The 26,560-nt window shown below is 34.1% G+C and overlaps 5 protein-coding genes across 8 annotated transcripts; 2 read left to right on the forward strand and 3 right to left on the reverse strand.

Annotated features, from left to right (window-relative positions):
• The first annotated feature begins 7,989 nt into the window (after positions 1 to 7,989).
• Positions 7,990 to 11,709, forward strand: LOC107623585 (uncharacterized). The gene is made up of 5 exons (XM_016325907.3): positions 7,990 to 8,511; positions 9,331 to 9,440; positions 9,537 to 9,908; positions 10,303 to 10,930; positions 11,179 to 11,709. Exons 1-5 carry the CDS (start codon positions 8,265 to 8,267, stop codon positions 11,271 to 11,273), a joined length of 1,452 nt encoding a protein of 483 aa, XP_016181393.1. The 5' UTR covers positions 7,990 to 8,264; the 3' UTR covers positions 11,274 to 11,709.
• Positions 11,710 to 12,771: 1,062 nt separating this feature from the next.
• Positions 12,772 to 14,806, reverse strand: LOC107620111 (HSP20-like chaperones superfamily protein). 3 transcript variants are annotated; one of them, XM_021114440.2, is made up of 3 exons: positions 14,718 to 14,806; positions 13,555 to 14,504; positions 12,772 to 13,178 (listed from the first exon to the last, which is right to left on the reverse strand). In XM_021114440.2, the coding sequence occupies exons 2-3, from the start codon at positions 14,480 to 14,482 to the stop codon at positions 12,946 to 12,948; spliced, it is 1,161 nt and encodes a 386-aa protein (XP_020970099.2). In that variant the 5' UTR covers positions 14,483 to 14,504; positions 14,718 to 14,806; the 3' UTR covers positions 12,772 to 12,945. The 3 variants fall into 3 exon arrangements, with proteins under 3 accessions (XP_020970099.2, XP_088361685.1, XP_088361702.1); XM_088505559.1 differs by having other exon boundaries at positions 13,555 to 14,525; positions 14,718 to 14,783; XM_088505576.1 differs by lacking the exon at positions 14,718 to 14,806 and having other exon boundaries at positions 13,555 to 14,545.
• Positions 14,807 to 17,594: 2,788 nt separating this feature from the next.
• RBL10 (RHOMBOID-like protein 10) lies at positions 17,595 to 20,512 on the reverse strand. 2 transcript variants are annotated; one of them, XM_016326282.3, is made up of 9 exons: positions 20,247 to 20,512; positions 19,471 to 19,691; positions 19,216 to 19,270; positions 19,058 to 19,138; positions 18,873 to 18,969; positions 18,722 to 18,789; positions 18,484 to 18,582; positions 18,058 to 18,099; positions 17,595 to 17,876 (listed from the first exon to the last, which is right to left on the reverse strand). In XM_016326282.3, the coding sequence occupies exons 1-9, from the start codon at positions 20,403 to 20,405 to the stop codon at positions 17,721 to 17,723; spliced, it is 978 nt and encodes a 325-aa protein (XP_016181768.1). In that variant the 5' UTR covers positions 20,406 to 20,512; the 3' UTR covers positions 17,595 to 17,720. The 2 variants fall into 2 exon arrangements, with proteins under 2 accessions (XP_016181768.1, XP_016181767.1); XM_016326281.3 differs by having other exon boundaries at positions 19,471 to 19,727; positions 20,247 to 20,511.
• A 473-nt stretch (positions 20,513 to 20,985) lies between these two features.
• LOC107621962 (E3 ubiquitin-protein ligase RING1) lies at positions 20,986 to 22,183 on the reverse strand. Its single transcript, XM_016323913.3, has 2 exons — positions 21,226 to 22,183; positions 20,986 to 21,120 (listed from the first exon to the last, which is right to left on the reverse strand). Exons 1-2 carry the CDS (start codon positions 22,136 to 22,138, stop codon positions 21,080 to 21,082), a joined length of 954 nt encoding a protein of 317 aa, XP_016179399.1. The 5' UTR covers positions 22,139 to 22,183; the 3' UTR covers positions 20,986 to 21,079.
• A 489-nt stretch (positions 22,184 to 22,672) lies between these two features.
• Positions 22,673 to 26,414, forward strand: LOC107623077 (plant/protein, putative (DUF3411)). Its single transcript, XM_088505859.1, has 8 exons — positions 22,673 to 23,374; positions 23,832 to 23,996; positions 24,115 to 24,207; positions 24,286 to 24,401; positions 24,940 to 25,038; positions 25,132 to 25,437; positions 25,561 to 25,725; positions 25,835 to 26,414. Exons 1-8 carry the CDS (start codon positions 23,027 to 23,029, stop codon positions 26,124 to 26,126), a joined length of 1,584 nt encoding a protein of 527 aa, XP_088361985.1. The 5' UTR covers positions 22,673 to 23,026; the 3' UTR covers positions 26,127 to 26,414.
• Positions 26,415 to 26,560: the final 146 nt, after the last annotated feature.

Raw genomic sequence — 26,560 nt, forward strand, 5'->3', positions numbered from 1 at the left:
TGAAGTCTATTTCTTAAACTTAAACTTAGCTCATCAAAATCTCACGAGATGGCTCGAACTCACGAGTTGGTTCAAATAATAGGAACATAATCTATAATTTTATATTAATAAATTATAATTTATATATTTTAAAAAATATTTAAAAAGATCAATTTTATATATTATCTATCTATCAATAAATTATAAATTTTTTTATTTATGTCCTACATTAAAATTATATAAAAAAATAAATATAAAATTTTAAATAATTAACACGATTAATATATATATATATATATATTAAAAGTATATATTAAATGCATATAGGATATATATATAATCGAATCAGTTCATGAGCTAATGAGCTGAACTTATCCAAACTCAATCTCAGCTCACCAGCTCATGAATTCAGCTTACCAAGCTGTTAATAAGTGGAATTTGAATTAGTTCATAAACTAATTTGACTCACTTCCAGTCCTACACACGAGTCATCACTTCTAAAGGAAGTTTTTTTTTTAAATTATTGTTTTATTTTTATCAAAATAGTGTGAACAATTTATAAGAGATGAAAACACATACATGATACATGTCTCTTTCTCTCATTAGCATAGTCATTGGTACTATATAGCTTTAGTTTATAGTTTAAGAAAACAGATTAAATGGCTAGAAACTAACACAGTGTCCCATTTGGAATAATATGATGATTTGATAAGTTTATGCTACGTACACTTTAATTAATTATGAGGTTATTATCTTCTAAATTAATTACATGATTCCAGCTTATCACGGGAGCTAGATAGTTCATTGATTCTTGCTTATTTCTAAATTAGTGGACACCGAATATTTTAATTACTTGTTTGTGTTTGTAAGTTATCTTATTTGTTTAACCAAAAGCCATGGGAAAAGGGAATTAATTAAATTACTAACTACACGTTAAATATGTACTATGGTATTGTAAACCTATTCAAGAGGAGGAATAACAACCTTCAATAACAATGTCAAATTAAAGTGTAAAATCCAAGATAAAGATTGTATTGGAATATCACAAAGTAATAAATTAAATGAAAATACAAATGAAAACTATTACTGATAACTTCGAAAGGCAAATATCAAATCAATTGCATAAAATATATTTTGTTGGTCAAATAATAATAAATCTCCAATTTTGCCAAAACAAAATAGATAAGAAAAGAGGAGGTTATGAATATATATATATATATATATATATATATATATATATATATATATATATATATATATATATATATATATACCAAATTACCAACGAGACTTATTAAAATAATCTCACTTAATTAACTAAGTTAATTTTGCAATATTATTTAAGGAGTGACTTCGTGATCATTACTGAACAAATAACCTAAACCTTTCTTCTTCATTTGTTGAAGAAAAAGAAGAGAATTTTGAGGAATGTTAGGGGTAGTAATTTTTGTAAATTGTTGTTATTAATTAGTTATTATTAGTGTTTTTAATGGTGTGAGATTATATCTAATGATATAAGATTGCTCACTTTCATTTTACTAATTAAGTACTAGTCAAATTTTAATAAAATTGCTGACCCCTAGACTTTCTCGAACATTATATTAATCTTTAAATTTTTTTAGCACCAGCTTATCACGCTAAATATAACACTAAACAATATTGTTTTATTTTAGTGTTTAAACAAAATAAACATGAAAATTCAATACTCTGCTCATTGACTCAATCCGAAAAAAGTCTATAAACTAATATAATGTTTAAAATTAGACTTAAAATCTAATATAATAAATTTTAAATTTAAAAAATTAAAATGATAAAAATTATAAATTTCAGATACTAATATAAAAATTTAGTCCCTAAATAATCATTTTTAAGTATTCTCTCTCTTCATGGATAATACACGATACAGCTGGAGTTCTAATTATAATTTAAAGAAAAGGATAAATAGGTCTCTGACCTTTTGCTCCGCGGACATTTTTGTCCTTGATCATTGAAAAATACTTTTAAGTTCTTGACCTTTATAAAACTTGGACGGATCAGTCCCTCCGTCCAAATGCCTCCGTCAGGAACTGATCCGTCCAAATACTTCCGTCAGGGACTGATCTGTCCAAGTTTTATGAAGGTCAGGAACTTAAAAGTATTTTTCAATAGTCAGGGACGAAAATGTCCGCGGAGTAAAAAGTCAGGGATCTATTTGTCATTTTCTCTATAATTTATAAAAAATATTTTACCTTTCGTTGCGAGCCAAAAATATATCCTATAAACTTGTATGATAATTTAAGTGATATTTAACCAAAAACTTATCTAGCCATGCATATATATAAAATCAAATAAACGAATACTAGGTCTATATTTAAAGAAATATAATAATTTAAGAATGAAAAACGATATATAATTATTTATAGGATAATTATAGTGTACAGATTCCATTATATAAAGATTTACAGATATTCGAATTGAAAGAAATCAGAGGTGACACGTGTCCAAGAGCAATGCAATTGGGAGCAGCGTGGTAGTCTGTGTAGAACGGTACGAAGCTAAGCTGCTGAAGCTGAAAGGGTGAATGGCTCCGTTGGGTTTTTTTTTTTTCTGAAAATGTCAAAACGGATAGTTGGAGCCAAGCATGTTGTTGCAATGCTTGGGCCGGGAGACCAAAAAATTTCACATAAGGCCTTGGTTATTTTAGGTGTTATTATGGATAGTGAAAACTATGATGTAGGAGGAATATATCATTGAAAAGTATATGACTCCTGAACGAAAAATGAAAGAGTATATCACCCAAATGAATATAGTAAATGTGACCAGAAAAAATATTTCTAAGTTAATATAGTAAATGTGATTTAACCAATATTAAATATGCAATTACGCATTGTAGTATTAATAATAGATGTATGACATATTTTGCCCAAAAATTGCAATAAAAAAATATTTGTAAGTTAATATACTTTAGATGTATTAATTACAGTTATTTATTATATTATTGTCTAACTAATATACGTGAAGATTCAAAAATATAAATACATTAAGATTAAATATTTTAATATTTTCGTATGTTATTTTTGTCCAAAAGTCAAAATTTTTCTATATCCGTTACTGGTTGACGCTATAATTACTGAATGTTAAACCCCTAATCTGATGTGGAGTGTTCAGGTGACATTTTTTTTTTTTGTATTCTAAGTATTATTTCTAATTAAAAGAAGGCAATAGAAAATGTTACTTTGATTAGTGTAGATGTGAGTATGCCTCTTATGTAAAAATAGTATTGGTGACGAGTAGAAGTAAAATCAGAAAACAGTTAGCAGATGATCTTCAAGGTATTTTGGGTGGAAGTTATGAAATAGTGGAAGGAGTGACGATGACACAAAATGAAGGTTAGATTCATGAATAATGCAGTTGACTTGTTTGTTTGTTGTGGTGAAAGTAAACCGTCACACTAAACCATAACAGTAAACCCTAAATGATAAATCCAAAACCCAAAAAATCGACTAATTTGTGAATTTCTTGTTGGGAAAGTATAAGGTAGCACTAACTCCGGAACATTATACCTGAATCTGGTACCCGAAAACTCAAAATCGAAAAAACCTGAACCATAGTCCTAAAACCCAAAAACCGAAAAAATAAAGTCTATACCTTTAAAGCCTAAATTGCAGTTGATTTGTCTATTTCTCTATGTGAGAGGACACCGTAACACTAATTCCTGAACCGTGAACCATGAACCATGTAAGCTGAACCGTAAATTATAAATCTTAAACTTTAAACCGTAATTCATGATCTATAGTCCTTAAACGATAAACCGCAATCCAATAAACTGGTCAGTAGAGTGGACTGAATCATAGTTGTAAAAACTGACGCGATGATTGAATCGGTCAGATAACTAGTTTATTGATTTATTGGTTTAATGGATAAGTTATTGGTTGTCTAGATAGAACCGGTCCTATGCAAGTAAAGAAATTAAAATAGTCACAAGTTTAAAATTACAATTTAAAATAAATATCATCACCAATATTTTAAAAAAATCAAGTTTTAACAAATTATAATTAATAAGTTGTTGTTCAAGGATCATAACATAAGTATATAAAATTGTAGTATATTTTTATAATAAAGAATTTTAAAAGCAGCTAATAAGAGGAAAAAAAAATTAAGAATTCTATTTACGAAATAGATATAAAGAGTATGAAGTTATTAGTTAGTTATGAAAGCTTGGCATGAGATAGTGTATCGAAACTGTTTTAACATAGAATTCATCAAGGAAAATGTTGCAAGTGACAAAAAGAAATTCATTATAATTAAAAAATACATTATATCACTGGTCAACTTATAATTAACATATTAACACTCATTATGTCATTAGTGAATTCATCAGCACCTTCGCAAGGAATAAAAAAATATTTTCTCCACTTAACTAAACCAGCAACAGCTATTCTGCCATCTCGTCTTCTACTTAACTGATTGAACTTAATTCACCTGTTTCTTCCTTGAGTGAAAATAAAGGTTGCCCAATGTATTCCTTTCCTTAACAAAACTCACCAATTTTAACTTTTCTTCACAAACTTAAAAACAGAAACTAATAGCCTATACATCATATTAGGCACAACAAAGTTCTCAGCACAATTGTTAACATGAGAGTAAAAATCCTTTTTAGATTTTAATCACAGAAATTAAAAAAAAAAATTATGTCTATTATAATATCAACAACAAATTAATATCTAATTATAATTCATTTACAAGCTTCATTATAATTTACATATATGGCCTGTCCCCTATGAAACAAAATTTTGGATTTACCATATCTATGTGTCTACTATCTTTAAAGTTATCCATGCTTAGTAGAGTGCAACAAGTCTTTAACTCTACAACAACTCTAATATTCAGAGGCAATCAAGCATAGAACATTCCTTTCTGAATAAACCAAGCAATTTACAATACAACACATGGAACTAACAGCTTAAATCAATTTCCATGGAGAACATATGAACTATCAAAGTGCATACTAAAAGATGACAAAAACCTACATGGGCAATACTAGGAAGTGCCATCTCAACATCTATATATTCATTATCATGCCTACCTTGCTAGCAGGACCCATAGCAATAAGACCGTTTAAAACCCAGCATCATCATACACATGTTAAAATTAAATTCTCTATAGTTGTCCATGTTGTAATTACAGTGCTTATTCCTTCAATTCTTTGCCTTTTCACTCATATTTTTCCTGCAAAAAAAAAAATTACTCCTACAGTTTGATCCCACAATTAACGACTTCAACAGTAAAAGATTGGTTATCTTAAGTTCTTAACTAATCTTACATCAACTATTTATTCCAATGACCAAGGTGAAGGGCCGGGGGACAACGACTCCACCGCTGCAACGAAGCAACTGGCGATTTGCGAACTAGGAAGCGAGCTTCACCACGACGAACACACGCAGATCCCAAGCGCCACCAGCAGCGATAGCGAGCAGACCAGTGGCGGCGACCCTCGTAGACGGAGCTAGGTTTTGCTCTGCTGAGAGGAGAGGCGTGAGGTGAAGACCCTAGTTGCCTTTTTTTTATCCATTGTTTTTTTTTTTGCTCCACTTAAGCCCAAAACGCAAATGTCTCACCAACGGAATCCGGCGCACACAAACCCCGTTCCATTTCACGCAACCACCTCAGCTCACTCGGCCCACCCGTGAGCACCCACACAGCCACGCCTCGCCGAAAGCCTGCTCCAGCGGCGCATAAGGGAGACAACACGTGTCGGCAAAAGACACAAGGAGATGGTATATCTGTAAATCTGTACAAAATTGCATCTGTACAGTAGAGCGACCCTTATTTATAACATAGATGGCATGCCTAGGAAAAATGGAGAAACATTTGGTGTACGTGGAGATACTTTAATTAGGTATATGATAGTGCTTATTAAGTGGAAGGCGTTGGCAAATTCAATTAATAGTTGTTGTCCAATTGCTATGTGATCTTTGGTTCTGACAATTACAACGTGCATATATCATTAGTCTCATTGGTTATATGATTTATTTATTTCAGAAAATAAAGTGTACAAATAAAAATTCCCCCCTTGTCACCCACATGCTTCGTATTCATTGGTGTATTTCTTAGCTTCTTCCTCACAAAAGCATCGCACAAAAGTTCCATTATGTAGTCAAATATGAATAATTAAACAATTATAATGACAAAAAAAATAAAATAAAATAAACCAAACAAACTCAACTTAAATTCGCGGTTAATTATGATAAGGATTAAGAAAGAAGTTACTTTGTTTGTTTTTAAACGACAAAAAATGCTATTGTTGTGGTGCCAGTTGTAAATGTGAATGAAAAACTATAAATTATTAAATAGAGGAGGTTGGAATACTAGTACATGATAAGCATTAAGCAATTCATTATTTTATTTTAGTAAAATTTCTATTTACTAGTATTCTAATAAGTAATCCAAATGGCTAATTTTTTGTTGGGTAAAGATGAGACGGGTGATTTTTTTTATCATTGTAATTTTGATAATTTTTTAAAAATATGGAAGGTATAGAAATTAATGTCTGATTTTTGTACTTCAATTTTTTTTTATTTTTAGAAGTAAAAATTGGAGAGTTCAATTTTTATATTTTAAAAATTATATAATCTAATTTCTTTTTGTATCTCAAATTAAATGCAGTTACATTTGAGATTAATATCTCACTAATTTATAATAAAAAAAATACTATTATCAACCTAATATACAAAACAAAAAATGAATTGAAATCGTTTACAAAGTTGTCATTTTTTATTCTTTTCATTTTATTCATTCAATAATATATATTTACATTTTAAAATACCTAATTATGAACTCAAATACTTTTTAGGTCTTATAATAATAATGGTACAAATTTATATAGAAATTATTATCATGTAAAAAAAATTGATTGAGAATGATAATAGTGTGTGGCATTGCATAAGATTGAAGTATGATGATAATAATATGGTGATAAGTCATAACATATTCCATTGGCTTTATGCTCGCACACTCTTTTCTTTTCTTTCTTTTTCACCTTTGCTTCTCCTCAACGTTTCGCTACCCTTTAAAGCCGGCATTTAATAATAATAATAATAATAATAACAATAATAATAATAATAATAATAATAATTATTATTATTATTATTATTATTAAAGTTTAATTTTTATCTAAAGTAAAAAGTCTTACATAATTATTCAATCTGATTTATATGTTTAGATGATTTTTAAATCAATTAATTTAAAAATTAATTATTTTTATTAATGTATTATTTACATAAAATTATTTTATATCGACAATATATAAAAATTAAAATACTTATTATTATTATTATTATTATTATTATTATTATTATTATTATTATTATTATTATTATCTTGTTTCATTTTTATTAATTACCTTTTATGTAAATACAAAAAAAAAAAACTATTGTATTCTTATATTAATAGAGTGCTTAAGATTTATAATTTTAGGGTATTCTCTCCCATTTCTCAATTGTCATTTTATTTATTTAAAAAAAACTGTTTTACTTTACTTTTCTGAATTTAATAAAAGATAAACTCATAAATAATTATTGTATTTCCAAATTTTCTATGTTAAAGAATGCATAAGATTTATACCTTTAAGGCACTCGGTTTAGCTCCTCAATAGTCATTTTGTAATTATTTTAAAAAAATTAAATGCTATTTTACTTTATAATTATTATATTAATTTTATAATTTTATTAAATTTATAATTAATTTTTTTAGATAAATTTTTATATTAGTTTTAATTTTATAATTAAATTACTATCAGTATAAAAAATATTAAAATTAAATTTTTATTTTATATTTTATGAAAAGAATACTTTTTTAATTTTTAACATTTTTAATATAAAAAAATTTAATTATAAATATAAAAATAATATAAGAATTTAATCAAAAAACAAAATATAAAAAATTAATTATAAATTTACTAAAATAATTAAACCTATATTTTTTGTAAAAAGATTAGTGAGAGATAAGAGTAGAGCAGAGAGATTGCATTGCAAGTAAAGATATACACACTAACACTGTACAGTAACCGTAAAAAGTGTGTTTATAATCTAGTGAGAGAATGTGTTCAAAACTTCTACTTTAGAGAGAGAAAGTGGAAAACAAGAAGAAGAAGAAGAAGAAGAAAGAAGAAAGAAGAAAGAAGATGAACACTTGTTCTCTAACCACCACTTCTTCTCGTTGCTTCTGACAAATTCTGAACCTCAGAGAGAGAAGGAAAGAGAGAATTGTGGTTTGCTGCGTTGTGATTCATTCCAGATGCTTTGGAAATGGGGAAACAGGAACCAGAGCAGTACCTGCAGCACCAACAGCAGAGGAACAACGCTCAACAGCAACAACGACACTCATCGGGAATCGTGTGCCGTGCTTTCTCCTTTCTTCTCGGAACCATCAGTTTCAAGTGCCTCTTCGTTCTCATACTCAGTCTCTCCGCTCTTCTTTCTGGAATCTTCTGGATTCTTCCCAATTACGCCCACAAACTCAGCTACGACGCCAAAGTTGAAATTAAGCATAGCGGTTTGTCCTTACCGCTTTCTCTTTTCTTTGATTTCATCGCTTGAGGAATTATTCCCTTCTTCATGCTTTAAGCAACGCCAAATTTTCTTATATTTTGCATTTTCGTTATTTTATTTCAATGTTCTAAATTTCTAATAATTATATATATTTATGATTTGTTTGCTGAATTGCGTACTTACTAACACGAATTCAGTAATCAGTTCGCTGGGGATGTGTTCTGTTAACCCGAATTTGGCTCTTCTGAGAAACCGTCTATTTATTTATTGGTAATTTGGTATTGATATTTTTCTCAAAATTTTAGATTTTTTTCGGTTCTTGTTGTATGGCTTCCTTTTTTTTTTTTTGGTTATTTGGTTATTTGTTTGAGGAATTATATACTGCCTCTGGCTGTTAGAGTAGTTATTCAGCTTTTAATACGAGTCTGATGTTTTTCTGATTGGTGGTTAATTTTCTCCTTAATGTTTTGGAACTACAAATGTGTGGATCAAAAGATATAAAATTTGTTCTATTTTGGAAATAAGCTCTGCCGACAAAATTATATTGATGGGAATCTCCAAGAGGACTCAAGAACTGTAATACTTGTGAAACTGTGGTTAATGTTCAGTCCAAGGCATTGATTTTCAATGTTTAGTCTTTTTGTTGTTCACATCATTTGTTGTGTATGTTGCATCTGATTTGTGTACTCATTTGTTTGTGCTTGGCTTTCTTTTATATTATATTTCCTATGAATGTTCTTTTGATGGTATATCCATTTCGATGCTTCTGTAACCGATGTTCCTGAATTACCATGATGACGTTTTTTCCTGATAATATTTTCAGCTTTCCTTCAAGCTTCCTTCAGAATGGACAGACCCATCTCAGAAGTTCTGCCATACGTTGAAAGATTAGAATATGATATATATGGTGAAATAGGTCTTCCAAATACAAAGGTTCAGCCGCAAGCTTCTTTGGTCTTATCTTCTTTTCATCCCCCTAGATTCAGTTTAGGCATGGCAAGTCTCTTACAAGCTATTCACTCTTGACAGGTGGCTGTCCTATCTATGCGCCAAAGTGTTCAACCTAACTGGACTGACGTGGTTTTCGGTGTTCTTTCTGTTCCAATGAATGCTTCAATAGATCCAGCACTCTTGAGTGTGCTGCGGTCATCGTTTCTTGAACTGTTCCTCCAGCAAACCAATCTGACTCTGACAAAATCAATATTTGGGAATGCATGTATATTTGAGATATTGAAGTTTTCTGGGGGGTTGACTGTAATACCAGTGCAGTCGGCTACTATTTGGCAGACACCTGAGGTTCTCTTTAATTTTACTCTTTATAACTCAACATCAGAAGTGCTGGATAATATTGATGACCTAAAGGATGAATTGAAGTCTGGATTGCATCTGAAGTCAAATGAGGTATGTTCTTATTCTCATAACCTGTTTTGCTACTTATATCTTGTGAATAATTTAGTAAAATATCCCTTTAATGAGAAAAGCAAAACAAGTGATGTTGGTAAACGGCTACAGAAGTTTAATGTCTCTTCGTTAAATTTTGTACTATTTTGGCAAAGTACGAGCTCTGTAACTCCAAAACCTTGTTGGTGATAAATGAAATCCATCCTTATTGGTGAGAAAATAATGTAGTTTTTGGATACAGCAAAGTCCAGATGCACAACTCTCTTATGTTCTGTTCTTGCTCCAGTTGGCGTTTACAATTTCTGTTTGAGTCTAGCATAGATTGCCAAATAAACCTTCTACTAACTGTTTGTATGATGTCTAATAAATAACAATACCGTCACTTTCTCTGCAGAATGTGTTTGTAAAAATAACAAGTGCAAAGGGCTCAACAGTAGCTCCTCCAGTAACAGTGCAGGCTTCAGTCATGCCAGGCTTTGGGAGCCTCCTACCTGGAAGATTGAGACAATTAGCTGAAATATTAAAAGGCCCTGCTGCAAGAAATCTTGGCCTTGATTACTCTCGCTTTGGCATTGTCATACAAATCATGTTATCCTCTGTTTTAAGGGATACATTGCATGCCACCTCACCTTCTCCTTCCCCTTCTCCTTCTCCTTCTCCTTCTCCTTCTCCGTTGCCATCAATTTCTCCAGTACCCTCACCAAGTGTTGAGCAACCCCCTTGTTTCGACTGTGAAGTTTCTGCACCTGCATCTTCTGCTGTGACTAAACTTCCTCCAGACCCCTGTCCATATAGTGGATTATATCCTTCAAAGCCTTCACGAGAGAATTATTCTAAAACTTCCTTTTCCCAATATCATTCACCTCCCGCTCCTACTCCTACCTCGCATTCAGCAAGCCACAATACGGAGAAAGTCCCAGATGCGTCACCTGATCTTCGGGTGACCCGTGGCTCCAAGCTTCTGCAGGGTGAAGAAATATCTAAAAGACTGGTGTCTTATTCACTTGCTCCATCCTCAATATGTAAGTTTATCTGGACTGATTGATCCTCCTTTTGTTTTCTTTTGCTTTGCTGTAAGTGGGATTCATGATAAGTTTACCTAATATGTTTCTAACAAGTGAAACCTATATCATCATCTTAAAGTTCTTGTGCTATTTTATTAGATTCTATTAAACATAATATAATAGATCCCTTGATTTTTGGCCACCCGATTAGCTTTGTGATCTTAAAACGTCTGTTTTTAACTTCATATTTTGTTTCTGGGGTGCAGCTTCAGCAGGTGGTGATTTCCATAGCAAAATTTTTCTACTGGGATTTTGTATGCTATTAGTTTCTTTTGTTTTCCTCAATGATATCACATTTTGATGACATGGAGATGTTGCCTAAGGATCTTGAAGCCATGCAAGGACATCAACCTAACCATGATGCTTTGGAAGTTTTGCACAGACGAAAGAAGGAAGCAGCTTTCGACAAATTCTACTAGGTCTTACTTTTACTCCAGCCAACGCAACCACCATTGTAAAGCTTCCGGTGGTTAAACTTAGAAGGTCAAAGCCAGAAAATTTGGCAGGCCTCTCAATCTAGTTTTTATTATTCTATAAAGCATGAAAAATTGATTCCAAAGGGATCAACTAACGAAGAGAATGTTCCAGAGCAATATTGGCCTTCAGATGTCAAAAGAACCATCCCTTGTATTCATTTTCAACTGTATGATATGCAAAGTAATTACAGGTTCTTTGAGCATCTGAGTCTGTAAAACGTTTACAGTAGTAACATGCAGCAATGTGATAAGTTTACAGTACTCACTGTTTGTGCTCTCTTAAAAAATTCGCGAAGTGGAAAATATGCAGAAAAAGATAAAAGATAACAAGATGCTTTCTGAAAGGGACCATGGAAGTCGCTAGAAAACAAAAAATTGAATGATACTTTTCTCATTTTCTGTGTAGTTAAGTAAGGCATATGCGGATTAAATTGCAATTTATACGTACCACACAATATACATATGCCATATGCATGGAATATGGAAAAGGATGAATCTCTTTCCCCTTATTCTCGAAAGGTTTTTGTAAAATTTGGCATCTGAATATACTTGTAGTTAGCTAGTTGTCACATGTAATGTGACTAGGTCCAACATAACCCTAAGAAGTATGAAGGTCTGACTTTAGACAAGTTACTATTTCAAGTCGAATAATGTCTCAAATATGAAGGTCAATGAATTCTAAATAATGGTGGTTTAAATTAAAATTAGAAAAAATGTAACTAGTTCTCATACAATCAAAGGTTGCTTCTGTTATACACTCCTATAGATAAATGTAAAAATTCTAGATAATTCTTGTTAAATAGGTAAAGAATTAGGAAAATTTTCAAGTGTACTAGTATATTGGTGTTTCAGTGATTTTTACCGTTGATCTTAATTACATATATAATTAAGATCAACGGTTAAAAATTAATGAAATACCGGTGTACCGGTAAACTTGAAAACTTTCCAAAGATTTATAGTTTGTTATGTAAACATAAAAAATACTCTAGAAGTGCAAAACATTTTTTTCTTCGATTTTCATTTTTCTTTCTTTGGTAGAATGAGACTGATTTTGTCTCAACAGGAGGTTAAATAATTTCCAAGTATGACACATTTGCATTGAAATGTGCCTAAACCAGTGCCAATCATCTTTTGTTGTGTAGGGAAATTCTTTTATCTAGCTATTGATAAAGGTTTGGATGACACATCAGTAGTTGAACAAACGTAAACTAGTTCAAGTGGAAATTGAAGTTAAATTTGTTGAGGATAGATTAAGTCAAGTATGTCATAGATGGTAGTTAATTAAAATGACTCTAAAGTCTAAAAGAGTTGTACCAAAAAGGCTTCCCATAAGATAAAACTCTTTAAATTATACTAAATAATTACATGAACAAAATTATTTTAGCCAATCAAGGTTTCCACAAAAGGTAAGGAATGTAGTTCATTCTCTTGAGGAAACTTCAAAATTTTGCTTACAAAGGAAGATTAATTGCTCTTAACTCTTTCCCTGATAACTAGCTAGTGCTTGATTACAACTGCTTCAAAAATGCCATCAGATTTGAAGTTAGGTGCAAACAGTCTTGGATCGACCGGCCCTGGAAGTCTGAATGAAAGCGTGAATGGTCCAGGCGAGCACAACTGCCGGACTTTCATGTCATAAACTCGTGATTGTTTTGTTATGGTTCTTCCACCACCTAACAACCCCTTGATGTGAACCCTCCCATCATATTCAATCTCACAACTGAATTGACCTGATACAAAAACAAGACAAGACTTACTAGTGTTAGTTATATGTTTCTCAAAATATTAGTCCATCATGCTCATTGCAGCAATGGTAATATATACTAAAAGAAAAGAATGTCACAGAAATAACTGTTATGGACTTCACTTCCTATGGTTATCCAATTTGTTAAAGGCATTAAGCTAGCTATGGAGTTCCTCAACATCATTCATGAACATCATTGATGGAACAACAATTATCAGAGGCCTATAACAAATGCTATGTGGTATAACATTTAAAAGGCCATTTCCATTTTTTGTAGTTTATAAAAACAATGAGTCCAGCATATAATCATTTATAAAATGCAATCACAATAACCATGAGTATCAAAAAGAGGAGAGACATACTATAATCTTTTCTGACCCCTGGTAACGAAACCCGGAATAGATATGCTGCTTTACTAGTGCCAATATCCACAACACCCACAGGAGGACCACATTTCCCACTTTTGGCTGTCCCTGTTAAAACAAAAGACGAACCTTGGTCGCAATCGTCAACGTCTGGAATAGAGAGAAGGGGCATCAAGGAAGGTCCATCCCATCTGCTACAAATCTTCTTGGAATGATCTCCGGTGGCATATTGCTTTGTGGGGACAACACGGGGGAACTCCGGCGTTGGCGGAGTGTCGTCAATGTACTTTCTCTTGTACTCTTGCGTAGACTGTTTCTCCGGAGCCTCGTTGGCTCCATTACTATCACCAACATCCTTGCCTACTTGAGTGTCAATTTTAACACCTAAACATTCATTTTGATTCAACTTTAAAGTATTCACACCAGTTAAAGACATGAACCTATTTAAATCCTTCTCCTTGATGCCCGACGAAATAGGATCATCGATTAAAACAATGCCTTTAATGATTCTAAAGCTCTCAGGGAACCACCTCTGTGGATGAAGATCCAAAGGGTAAAAACTTGTAAACTGCTTACTATTCTCAGTAAAATCAGAGCTTGGAAAAAGCAATTTTCCCTTTAGATACATATGAAACATATTGATATCAAGAACAAGACCAGGGAGAGCATATCTTAGTAAATAGTAATACAATCTCTCTAAGAGAGAAATGCTAACATAGGAAGGTCCCAAATCAGTGAATCTGTATGGTGGCATTCCTGTAATTAGTCTTTGAGAAACTGAACGTCTTGGAATATCAGACTTAACATCAGGTCCCAAGTAATTATTCATTATGAAGTCAATTAGAAATTTGCAATCACTAATCACTGGAATATTAGTTTTAGGAACATGCTTTCTCTCATAATAAATAGTTCCTTTCACATCCATGTGGGGGTGTGGATTCAATCACCTGTACAACAATTATTAAAAACTAATAACAATTTAGTAGGGAATCACAATTTAGGAATGCAGCTTCTGCATTTATGAATCCCAATTGAGAAATAAAATAAACATAATTCGTTCAATCATAAATGAAAACAAGGTTGTGCATGTAACAAGGAAGTGAAATAAAAAATGAGTGCATGAATAAGAACAAGCTAAGGAGAGAGAAAGGAACACTCACAGTGACAATGATGGCCGCAAGTACGATGAAACAAACCAACACTTCACAGAGGAAGCAGTTAAACACTATCACCCTTCACAAATGTGTGTGCGTTTTTATTTTTTACACGTTACTACTCCACTATGTCTTTTTATTATTATTATTATTTATTTATTTATTAATCAGAGTTCATATAATTTTTTTTTCCCTTTGAACTTTTTTTTTTGGTTTAAAGGGCCTCAACAACATTCCCAACACTTTAGCCTATTCGCAGATTCATTAACAAGTTAATATATATCAACTAATTGGCTATAATTGACAATCATATTACTATTCACAATCATAAATATTAAATTAAAATATTATTATAATTATTATTTTTTGCACTCAATGCGTATGATGCATCCTATTAATTTATTATCTTTCAAAAGACTTATGATAGGTCAAATAGAGTTTTATAGATACTGTGCTACATAAAATGGATTTTGTCCTTAGGTGGAGGAGCTGGATTAAGGCGCATCTATGTCAATTCTTATAAATGGAGCTCCCTCTAAACCCTTCAAGATGAAAAGGGGTCTACACTCTATAGCAAGGAGACTTACTGTTCCCCTTTCTGTTTGTATTAGTTGTTGATATTCTTCATAGAATAATTGGGGAGCTGGTGAGGAATGAGCGTATATTTCCACTTCTGGTTGGACGGGATAACATCGAGTTGTCACACTTGCAATTTGCATATGATATTATTCTATTCTGTCCTACTGAGGAGGAGACTATTAGGAATTACCAACGATTGTTGCGATGTTTTAAGCTGATGGCTAGGTTGAGTATTAATTTTGAGAAGTCCAGCTTTATTCCGATTAATTGTGAGCGGCGTTGGACACTAAAGATGTGTAATTTGTTGGGATGTAAGGAGGCGTCGTTACTAGTCAGATACATGGGCATTTATCTGGGAGCAAATCGGAGGCTTGTTAAGACATGGAAACCAGTGATTGACAAGGTGGAAGAAAAACTTAGTCTGTGAAAAGCAAAGACACTCAATAAGACGGGTAAGTTGGTTCTCATTAAGTCTGTTCTTAATAATCTGCCAATTTACTATCTCAGTTTACACAAGTTGCCAAAGACAGTAGCGGAGAAGTTGATCTCCCTAAGACGGTTCTTGTGGAGTAAAGAGGACGGAAAGAACGGGATGCCGCTGGTGAAGTGGGAACTAGTAATGGCTCCAAAAAAGATAAGTGGGTTGGGAGTTGGTGATACAGTAGTTCGGAACACTGTTCTACTATTCAAGTGGTGGTGGAGGTTTTCGAAAGAAGGCTGTCCCTTATGGAAGAAAGTTGTTTGCTCCTGTAATAATATGAATCCTGCTGAGATACTGAGTGGTCAATCGATACCTATAAGAGGGGGTCCCTGGAAAGACATCTGTCAACTACAAATTAGAGAGCCACATGTGAGAGAAAGGATGATTCGAGGCTTGTCTATGGAGTTAGAAAATGGTAGAACAATCCGGTTCTGGGAGGATAGCTGGTTGCCTAGTGGTGTGTTGAAAGATATGTTTCCAAGACTTTTATCGGTTTCAAACCTTAAAGGATCTATTATAGGGGATTGTGAATTTTTGGATGGGATAGAGTGGATTTGGAGTTTCCAATGAAAAAGAGAGTTATTCCACTGGAAGTTGGAGCTAGTAAACCAACTGCATGAGCATTTACAATCAGTTAAACTGACAACTGAGAGAGAGGATAGAGTGGTTTGGAAGTTTGATAGATCAGACATTTTTTCGACTAACTCTTTTGTACAGGTGTTGCAAGCGGAAGCTCTTCCGGAGGAAATCACAAGCTATAGCTTCACTAATGCTATTTGGAGAGGTTTTGTCCCACCGAGTATTGAGCTGTTTTCTTGGTTTGTTTTGGTCGGCAGGGTGAATACTAAGGATAGACGGTGTAGATTAGGTGTTATTGACCAGAATGAGAATATGTGTGTTTTATGTTGTAAGTCTGTAGAATCTGCCTATCATTTGTTTATTGGATGTGAGTTCACTTGACAGGTGTGGTGAGCTTGACTATTCGCTCTTGGAAGGATTTAGACAATGTCAGATTCTTTGAAGCAACACTTTGAAAGTTGGACGAAAATTTCAACGAAAAAAATGAGAGGAAGCGGTGGTTTGTTGGATTTTTTGCTGTTATTTGGACGATTTGGCTAGAAAGGAATGATAGAATTTACACAAATCGAGCTTCAAGTGTGGTGGAAATTATGAACAAGTCTTTTACTTTTTCTGATGAATGGCTTGGTGGTAAAACCCTTTGATTGTTGATGGCAATGTCGAAGATGACTAGATGTTATGTACTTTGAGTTGTCAGATGTTATTTACTATTTTTGTGTTTTTTAACACTCCACCATATTGTGTTGAGCTCTCTTTACTTCAAAAATTTTTTTTTTATTTTTCTGTTTAATGACATTGTTTCAGAGTTACTTTCCTGAGTAATCACATTCATGAATATATTTATAAAAAATTGGAGCAGCAAATTTAAGGATAGTTTATTCAACTTAAAATGGTTAAAAAATTACATTTTTAAGGACATCGAGAAACAATATATTCTTTTTACGGTATTTCAGATGAGTGCTAAATTATTTAAGAAAATAAGACTTATAAGATGCAGTTTTTGCAATAATGTATGCTAATGTCTAAATGTAAGAAAAGGTATACTTTGCCCTTTCTAGGATCAACATTTCAAAACCACCCCAAAAAAAAAAAAAAAAAAAAAACTGAAGCCATCAATTTAATTTATAATTTAATTTTATAGGCAAGTAATAAATTATAAACATGTAAAAAAGTTAAAATGAAGAGTCTACAGAAATGTGATTTTTATTTTGAAAAGAAAAATTAGTATCAATAAAAATAAGATATAAAAGCATGAAAAAAAATAATTTAAACGAAATATGTAAAATACAATCAATCATTACAAATAACCAGAAATTGACAATTTGTTCTTTTAATTATAGGTTCTCATTCTAAGCACCAACATTATGATCTTATTTCCATTGCTTAGGTACTCTCTTATTCTTGAAGAGTTTATACAATGGAGCACTATCAGTGAAGAGCCTTCTTCCATCCCTTGATGTAGATTCATGTTTCCATGCAGGTCCAATAAGCCAAGATGCAGCAACTCCACCAATTAACCCTCCTAACTGAAATAGAACATGTCAAAAAGTAGCATTAGCAAGGGTAAAAGAAACTAATTTTTGTATGGCCAACAACTGTGCTACCTAACTAAAGAAACTAAAAATCTGAAGGTATTTGAAAAAGGTTCATTGATTAACTCTAAATTGAGGGATAAAAAAATGAGATATAAATCGGTGCAATACTTACATGTCCCCAATTGTCAATGCCATTGGATAATAGTCCAATGAGCTGCATCATAAATGTGTGTCACCATTAGAACACAAAAGACCAGAAACATAAGTTACTGGCTTACAGCAACCTCCCAATAAATCATAGAGTGATGATACAAGTCAATAGAAGAATAAGGTTCCCTAAGTAATTAAAATTGCATGGAAAAAATCTCTCTCCCCAACACAAGCATATAAGTATATTACATATTTAAGCAAGTACATGACATTCATGCATAAAAATCTGACCAAATATTAATGTCAGAGCAACAATTTAGCAGAATCAGAATTCAGAAGTGATCTGAGCATCTTAGCTCAGAACGAGAAAGCAGACGCTATCCGAAGATGAGTGATAATACAATCGAGAAGGATTAAATGAAAAGACACAGGGAAAGAAGACCCTTACCATATTGAGTGCAATTACATGTGCTATGTGCAGCAAATCTTCTTTACCACCTCCTACGATGTCCTTGTGCCTCAAGACAAACACTGCAACTGACCCAACCTGAATCGTGTATAGCTAATTAGGAGAGAGGTAAAAATAAAATTATAGCTTCAATTGTGGTTATCTATGTGTACAGCAGTAGAATAACAAGAAGGAAGTAGAGTGAATTTGCGGCCAATATAATATTTAAAGAACTTACTAGTCCAAAAATTGCCCCGGATGCACCTACTGCAGGCATTCTGCAGAACCAATAACTCATAGCCGAACCTGATTTTCTAGAAATTGAGGAATCAGAATATTTGGAGGTAAGCAATTTCATCGGCTATTGTAGAGAGAATATAAACCGTTACTTGCAATTGCAGAGGCAAAGTATACTGCAAGAAATCTTTTAGGACCACTGAAGATCTCCACGGTAGGACCAACTGAGTTTAACGAATAACAATTGATCTGAAGAGAGTATGCAGTAAGTTTAATAAATGAACAAATCGGCCGTAACAAAACAAACTTCAAACAATTTAATTATATTTGACCCGACCAGGAGATGTCCAACGTTTGCATGCAGAAAGGAAGATGTGGCGAGTCTCCAAAATTGTCCTTTGTCAATCAGACTGTTTATCTAGTAACATACACACCTGACATGTAAAACCTTACACAAAATTTAGGATGTTTTCATATTCTTAATTGCAACCTTACCTTCGCTCCCCATAACAAAAGCTTGCCTTGGGTTGCAAGTTGTGCAATATAAAATCTGTGCAAGTAATAATTAAAATAATAAGATATCTACCAAGTCTGACGATTTGCAGAAACACCAAGTTACTAACACTGTCTAATAAACTAGGAAACTATGAATTAAAGAACAAAAGAAATGAAATTATGCATTGTTACAACTTACAGCTATATGCACACAACAATGTAAAAGAAAATTCATGGGAATATGGTAATACTCACAAGACATTAGCAGCAAGGAGAATGTTTGTCCATTTCCTTCCATTAAATGGATTGTTTCCAGACATCTTGGAGTTAGACATCCCATCATTTCCAAAGTGTGCTCCATGTCCTCCCCCATTAAAGAAAGAGAAACTAGTTGAACATGTGGAATTCAAATCATTGTTTGAAAGTTGAAGAAAATTTAGTCCTTTGAGTTTAAGGGAACTTTGGCACCATTTATCCTTCAATTTAAACAGTTGATCAAGAGAAGTGAGTTTCTGTTCAAGAAGAAAAACACTAGAGTCATCAGGGTATGCTACCACAACATCAAAAGAAGACTGAGAAGCCACAAGAGGTTGCTCATTTTCATTAAGGCTGCTTTTGGTAGCTTGGATAGGACATTAATACAAAGAAAGTGATGCAAAATATTGCTCAATTCAGTATTTGTGTCTTGTCTCAGTTTCCAAAAGCAGCATTAAGGTACCAAAATAATAGACAAAACCAAACAAGGATCCATTATATTGATACATGTCAACCACTATAGTAGCCTATGAGTCTATAACCTCTTTATCCTAAACGTATAATCATCATAAGGAACTAGGACCCCATGATTATTCTAATTTCTAAACGAAATTCACCGAAAAGCAACATTTTTCAAATAATATGACACTTATGACCTCAATTTCAGCAGGTTCCCATGATAAAAATGAAGTAATTACAAATTCTTCAGAGAAATCGAACAAAAACGCTGCGTAATTTGTTGCAAAATTAAGTAAAAGAATAAGTTAATAAGAGACCTTGAAACAGGAGTGAAGAAGGGCGTCAAGGCGGAGATGGTGGTTGGAGCAGTGGCGGAGAAGGTGGCCGGCGGCGGCAGTGGCGATGAGATCAAGTGGGTAAGGAGCTGCCTTGCAAACTGGCGACAGGAAAAGCTGAGGACCATTCACTCCTACCATTCTCTTTCCCACGCTCGTTTCTTACTTTTCTCTTTCGCTCATTTTCTCATCTTTTTTCTTTTTATTTTTCTTTTTCTTTTTCGAAATTCACAGGTGTCTCAGAAATCTTCTTACGAAGAGAATATAAAAACAAAGTACACGCAATAAAATAAAATAAAAGAGAGACAAAAAAAAAAATAAAAAAATAAAACCAACTAAAAGTACTAGTATGAAATTACAACTTTACAATATTAGTAAGTTTTGAAAATATTTGTGCACATGAATTGATTGAATACACAAAAATAAGAAAATTAAATACTTTTCTTTTTCCTTCTCAATTATTATTATTATTTTTATATGGTTAATTCATCATTTATTTAATTCGGAAAAATTAAACAACTTGATGATGATGATGATGATGATGCACAGCTCAAATTATTCAATTCAGCAAGGGAATTTCCCTAGCGATTAATATGCACAGAGAAAGTTATAAAATGTTATATACAGTAAATAATAAAAAAACAATTAATAATAATAATAATAATAATAATAATAATAATAATAATAATAATAATAATAATAATAATAAGGTAAACCAGGATGCAGGAGAAGTACTCTCTTTTGAAGTCTTCATCATCGTCATCATCAGAATCTTTCATAATAATCTAATTAATAAATACTATGCACCTTTGAGGCTATAAGATGAACAATTCTCTCCACCAAGAGCTAATAGTACCTGCATGGAATATACACTCCAAAGTAAAGCTTAATCAGTTAGGCAATCATGTATGTATGGCTTTCATTAACGAGAGTTTGATTATTGTTATGTTAATTAATTTACCTCCATCATCATGAGCAGGAGCATTGTTATCTTGGTGATTAGAGTAATGTCTGTGAGTCCAATAATCCAAGATAGCACGAATGGGGCTACTGATCGAAGCAATTTGTCTCAAAATCCAGTTGAAGCTAATAAACCTCTGCTGCTCATTATTATTAATATTATGATTATGATTATTATTCTGATTCTCACTCGCCGGAACAGGAGGAAGCTCATAGCGGCAGACAGGGCAGGTATTATGGATGCGCAGCCATGGTAGAATGCAATCGCAATGGTAGAAATGCTTGCACGGCAACTCCCTCACTTCTCCATCTACCTCAAATTCCTCTTTGCATATTGCACAGTTCGGATCACTAGCCAATTGTTCCCGCGCCAGCCTCACCACCGGCAACGCTGCGATGGCCGAAGACGAAGCCGGAGGCGGCCCCGGCCGGTTGTTATTATTCTCGACCAAATTTTGAATGAATTCATCAATCGGATCGCTGTTATTGTTGGCTTGCGGTTGCGGCTGCAGCGGTGGAGGCATAAGTCTCTGTGGACCGTTGTTATTTGGCCTGACGAATCTGAGAGTAATCCAAGCTCGTGGATCTTGTTGATTTTCTAGTGTTTCTTCTTCTTGTCCTTCCCATCGGTTATGATTGTGTTGAGGTGGATGGAGAATGAGAGCGAGGCCATTCAATAGCTGAGAAGCTGGTGAAGGTTCCAGATTGTTGTTGTTGGTGAAGAGAAACCTTGTTGGCCTTGTTATGTCAAGCTCATAACGGAGTCTATTGAAGCAATAAGGGCAGAGAGAACCGTTTGGATAGGTAGCAGGTATTCTCACTGTTCGTTGGCAGTTAAGGCACCAGAAACAGTGGAAACTTCTTGTTCTTCGGACTCCATTCACGATCACTCGAGGACGCCCTGTTAAGGACATGTATGTATGCAAGCAAAATGGAGAATGGAGGGTGTATTGTTGAGGAAGAACCAGAACCAATAATAAGCTGGACCTATTTACATGTATATATAGGTGAAGGAAAAGTTAGATTGGTGCCATAAGAAAGGGATTCCTTTGATGATGATAATGGTTTTTGATTTCGTTCATCTATGTCTATGGGTTTTAGTTTTTGTAGCTGGCTTGCTTTACTTGAGAAGGACACAAACTGTGTGCTCTTCACAAGCAAGGCAAATGATTTATTGCTTTGCATGCATGTTTACATTACCAAATTATTGGTTCTTCTAATAACAACCTTGAATGGGAAGAAAAGACTCTGCTAATTAAACTACTGATTTTTTTTTTTTTATACCAAAGATAGGAATTGAGTATGGAGAGACTATGTCATTTGAGTTATAACTCATTGGCTAATTAATAGACTCCCCATACTCAATTAAGAGGTTGCGGATTCGAGTCTCTTATCTTTTCAAATTTTTAATTAAACTACTGATAATAAGGATTCTTTCATTTTATTTTATTGGCCCAGCCTGATAAAACTATATAAATATTTTATATCGAATTATATATGAGAAAGTGTAGGAAAACAATGATAACTGTGAATGAGGCGGCTGAGTCGACCCGGCGAGTGAACTCAGCTGGTTAGAGTAGAATGAATTGACTTGGCCTTTGGGATTGGGTTGTTGGCTTGTTGGGTCTCAAGTGTCCAGAGTGGGCTATCTACACCCTCAGCGCCCCATCCCCTCTCTCTCTTCCTCTTTCGCTTTCTCTCTCTACTAACTTTCTAGAGAGAGGCGCCCTCTCCTCACTCATGAACATTTTCTGAGCAAAATCCAATCACAATTTTCTGTCCATCCAAACGCACCACCAACAATGTCTCACGCGGTGTTTCACACGGCGCAAATCATGCCTATGAACTCACATGTCAACGCCAACACCTTGTCCTCTAAACCCTCCCTCCCGCCTCTCCCCTTTATCCACCACCGCCGTCGCCGCTTCCTGCCGATTAGGGCCTCGGCGTCCCCCGCCGAGGTGGACAGCGACTCCGTCTCTATGCTAGAGCGCTGCTTTGCGGCCCCCGCGGCTTCGAATTCTTCGTCTCCTTCTTCCTCGGCTTCGTTGGGTCCGGTTATGAAGGGGCAGTACGGTTCCCTTGGCGCCGTGACGCTTGAGAAATCCAAGCTTGACACGACGCAAAAGCAAACCAAGTCGAGCCCTGAGGTTTGTGCTTTTTCTTTGTTTCTTTTGCAACGGTAAATTAGGGTTGAATTCGAAACACTTCTTGTTCGGTTTTGGATAGTTGAAACGGAAAGTAGAAGGAAATCAATAAAAGAATGCTTAGCTATGCTGTTTCTCTATTTACAGTGCTATTTCAGCTACGTAGTTGTGTCTTCTACGTGCTTATAAGGAAGGAAACTAATATATGTACTTAAGCAGCTTCAGAATTCAACACACTGATGATAGAAGCGTCATTTCTGTGTTTTCTTTCTTCCCTTTTTTCCAGTTAACTATTTTTATTTATAGTGTCTTGTTATTAGCTTTAACGTCTTACTCATGAGTGGTGTCTGATAGTTATGTGGTGGATGTGGGCTGTGGTTTAACGAGTGAGTCTTTGTGCTGTTATTTGCAAGTTAGTATCTGCGAATTCATTTTTTATTTTTTTATTTTCCTTCGGCAGCTAGATGTTGGGGGAGGTAGTGGAGGTATTGGAAAGAAAATCAATCATGGTGGTGGTGACGGAGGCGATGATGATGGTGATGATGATGATTACTTTGATGACTTTGATGATGGTGATGAGGGAGATGAAGGCGGATTGTTTAGGAGACGGATACTTCTTGAAGAGGTTAGAAATCTCATTTGTGCTATCTAAGAGTGTTTTCTGGCAATAACAAATCTTTTTAAGAGTCTGTCCTCATTTTAGAATATATGCAAAACCTGTAATGTCTTTCTCCTTGTTGCAGCTATTTGATCGTAAATTTGTGGATGCTGTGTTAAATGAATGGCAAAAGACGATGATGGATTTGCCTGCTGGGTTTCGGCAGGCTTATGAATTGGTACTGTGCTTTTCAGGTTATGTTTAGACTATGAAGTATAGGTCTATATGCAGGAACTGACTAAAATTTTAATTTTAGGGATTGGTTAGCTCAGCTCAAATGGTAAAATTCCTTTCAATCAATGCCAGGCCAACCACTAGTAGGTTTATTTCACGAGCACTACCACAAGGAATATCAAGGGCTTTCATTGGCAGGTAATCTCAGCTATGGCCTCTTGGAACAAACACCCCCCCCCCTCCCCCCCAAAAAAAACCCAGAAAAACAAAACTTTTCTGTATATACAATACAATTGTATATGTGCAATTAATTTTCATGCTGCTGGATTGTTAGTTTTACTTCTTTTGGAATTTTCTTTACAAAAGGTAGAAAAGATATGAAAGAAAGTCCTCTGATAAAAACCTTAGTATATTTACAATTTTACATGGGATTTGAAGGTAAGGTTAGGTTTTCGATCAACTAAAAGAAGTACAAACCTTTGTTTTTTCTCCCTCTTGAAAGAACAAGAGGGCTATATTTCTGTGCTAGTGGGGTTAAGTGGTCTGTTAGGTATCTAATTTTCGAATTCAGGTGATGTACATGTGGGAGCATGAAATATATGTCCTCTCATGTCGCTAGTAAAACTCGGGAATCATGTTTATCTTCAATGTGCTGCTAATTTGTGAAATGGAAATTAATATGTTGAACTTCCTTTATAAGCTGTATAGCCTGATATATCAATGATGTACTGCACAGGTTGCTGGCAGATCCTGCATTCATGTATAGGTTTCTATTAGAGGAAGCTGCTACAATAGGTTGCTCAGTATGGTGGGAACTTAAAAATCGGAAGGATAGGTGTGTTTGTTATCTTAAATTGATTTGAAGGTTTATCTGTATTCTCATCAATGAATTGAAGTGATAATGATTAAATTTAATTTGAATCTCTAGGATAAAGCAGGAGTGGGATCTTGCACTAATCAATGTGCTGACAGTAGCAGCATGCAATGCAGTAGTTGTTTGGTCACTTGCTCCTTGTCGATCATACGGCAACACATTTAAATTTGATCTACAAAATACATTGCAGAAGCTTCCAAACAACATATTTGAAAAGAGCTATCCACTAAGGGAATTTGACTTGCAAAAGAGAATCCAATGCTTTTTGTTCAAGGCTGCTGAGTTGTGCATGGTTGGTTTAAGCACTGGTGCAGTACAGGGTGCCTTGTCTAACTCTTTGGCCCGGAAAAAGGAGGGAAGGTATGCAGGGTTGAAGCCCACCTTATTTTCATCAGCTTCAGAAATGAGTTTTACTTGTAATTGATAAAATTATGAGTATTAAATGCTAATTTTATCTTTTTATGTGTTGTGCCTGAATGGCAGGTTATCTGTGACAGTCCCAAGTGTGAGCAGCAATGCACTTGGTTATGGTGCTTTTCTTGGAATCTATGCTAATCTGAGATATCAACTGCTATGTGGATTTGATAGAGCAATGGTTAGCCATTTTGATGTCATTGGAGTCGCACTGTTCTTCAGCACAGCCTTGAGGTGTGCTTTTCCCCCCCATTGAGTTATTCATCTCCCCAATACCAGTTTACCATGTGGTCATTATGTACTTATTCATGAATATGGCCTTTCTCCTCTGAATTTTATGCAGGGTCATGAACGTTCAATTAGGAGAAACTTCCAGGCGAGCCTGGCTTGGAGTGGAGGCAGATCCCCTTGCTCACTCGGATGAACTTTTGAAGAAAGTTTACAGCAGGCCTTCTGAAAATGTAGAAAAACAGTCCTCAAGATGGTTTATATCTAAGAATGCACTTGTTTCAGGCCTTGGACTACTGGGCATCAAACAAGAGAATGCAGGTTCCGTTGGTGATGGACAATCGTCAGCCCCTAAAGCTCGAAGAAAAAGGATTGTACGGAAGAAGGTTGCTGCAGGAACAGCTTAGTTTCTTCAAATGTAAACGTAGGCATTATCCAATTTTGCTGTTTGTCATTGTTAGCTACTGCTCGGGTGTCCCTGCGGTTTCAGGCTCTGCATACTCTGGAACCTGGAGGGGTTTGAGTGTGACTAGTGGCCCCAAATTTTTCATCACGCTAAAGCTTGAGGGGGTTTTATTGTTTTCAAATTTTTTTCCCGGATTTTTATATCCATATTGTGTTTCCTATCCGAAACTTGTAGTAATATTTTGAATCTCAAATAAAGTAGAGCTAGTTCTTTTCCCCTTTGATCGAAACACTTCCGTTCAATCGTTCAACCATACAACTTCAATTGATATTTCATATTTCAAGAGTAGAGCTCTTATGTTTCAGTAAACAAGTGTCAAGTAATACCAGCTTAGGTAAATAAATGCATAGAAATGTCGGTGATAAAATATAGCTG

The sequence above is a fragment of the Arachis ipaensis genome, chromosome B10, assembly GCF_059453495.1.
Source record: "Arachis ipaensis isolate K30076 ecotype BB chromosome B10, ASM5945349v1, whole genome shotgun sequence".
Lineage (NCBI taxonomy): Eukaryota > Viridiplantae > Streptophyta > Magnoliopsida > Fabales > Fabaceae > Arachis > Arachis ipaensis.

Bases quoted from the DNA above. Each gene is read 5' to 3' on its own strand.
- LOC107620111 (XM_021114440.2), bottom strand. From the start codon at position 14,482: ATGGATGTGAAAGGAACTATTTATTATGAGAGAAAGCATGTTCCTAAA. The intron at 13,179-13,554 runs GTATGTCTCTCC...TTTTTGTATCAG, and splicing joins AGGGGTCAGAAAAGATTATA to GTCAATTCAGTTGTGAGATT.
- LOC107621962 (XM_016323913.3), bottom strand. From the start codon at position 22,138: ATGTCCTTAACAGGGCGTCCTCGAGTGATCGTGAATGGAGTCCGAAGA. The intron at 21,121-21,225 runs GTAAATTAATTA...TATTCCATGCAG, and splicing joins TCCTGCTCATGATGATGGAG to GTACTATTAGCTCTTGGTGG.
- LOC107623077 (XM_088505859.1), top strand. From the start codon at position 23,027: ATGTCTCACGCGGTGTTTCACACGGCGCAAATCATGCCTATGAACTCA. The intron at 23,375-23,831 runs GTTTGTGCTTTT...TTCCTTCGGCAG, and splicing joins AAACCAAGTCGAGCCCTGAG to CTAGATGTTGGGGGAGGTAG. The intron at 24,208-24,285 runs GTACTGTGCTTT...TTTTAATTTTAG, and splicing joins TTCGGCAGGCTTATGAATTG to GGATTGGTTAGCTCAGCTCA.
- LOC107623585 (XM_016325907.3), top strand. From the start codon at position 8,265: ATGGGGAAACAGGAACCAGAGCAGTACCTGCAGCACCAACAGCAGAGG. The intron at 9,441-9,536 runs GTTCAGCCGCAA...CACTCTTGACAG, and splicing joins TAGGTCTTCCAAATACAAAG to GTGGCTGTCCTATCTATGCG. The intron at 10,931-11,178 runs GTAAGTTTATCT...TCTGGGGTGCAG, and splicing joins ACTTGCTCCATCCTCAATAT to CTTCAGCAGGTGGTGATTTC.
- RBL10 (XM_016326281.3), bottom strand. From the start codon at position 20,405: ATGGTAGGAGTGAATGGTCCTCAGCTTTTCCTGTCGCCAGTTTGCAAG. The intron at 19,271-19,470 runs GTGAGTATTACC...TTACTTGCACAG, and splicing joins CTCCTTGCTGCTAATGTCTT to ATTTTATATTGCACAACTTG. The intron at 17,877-18,057 runs GTAAGTATTGCA...GTTCTATTTCAG, and splicing joins GCATTGACAATTGGGGACAT to TTAGGAGGGTTAATTGGTGG.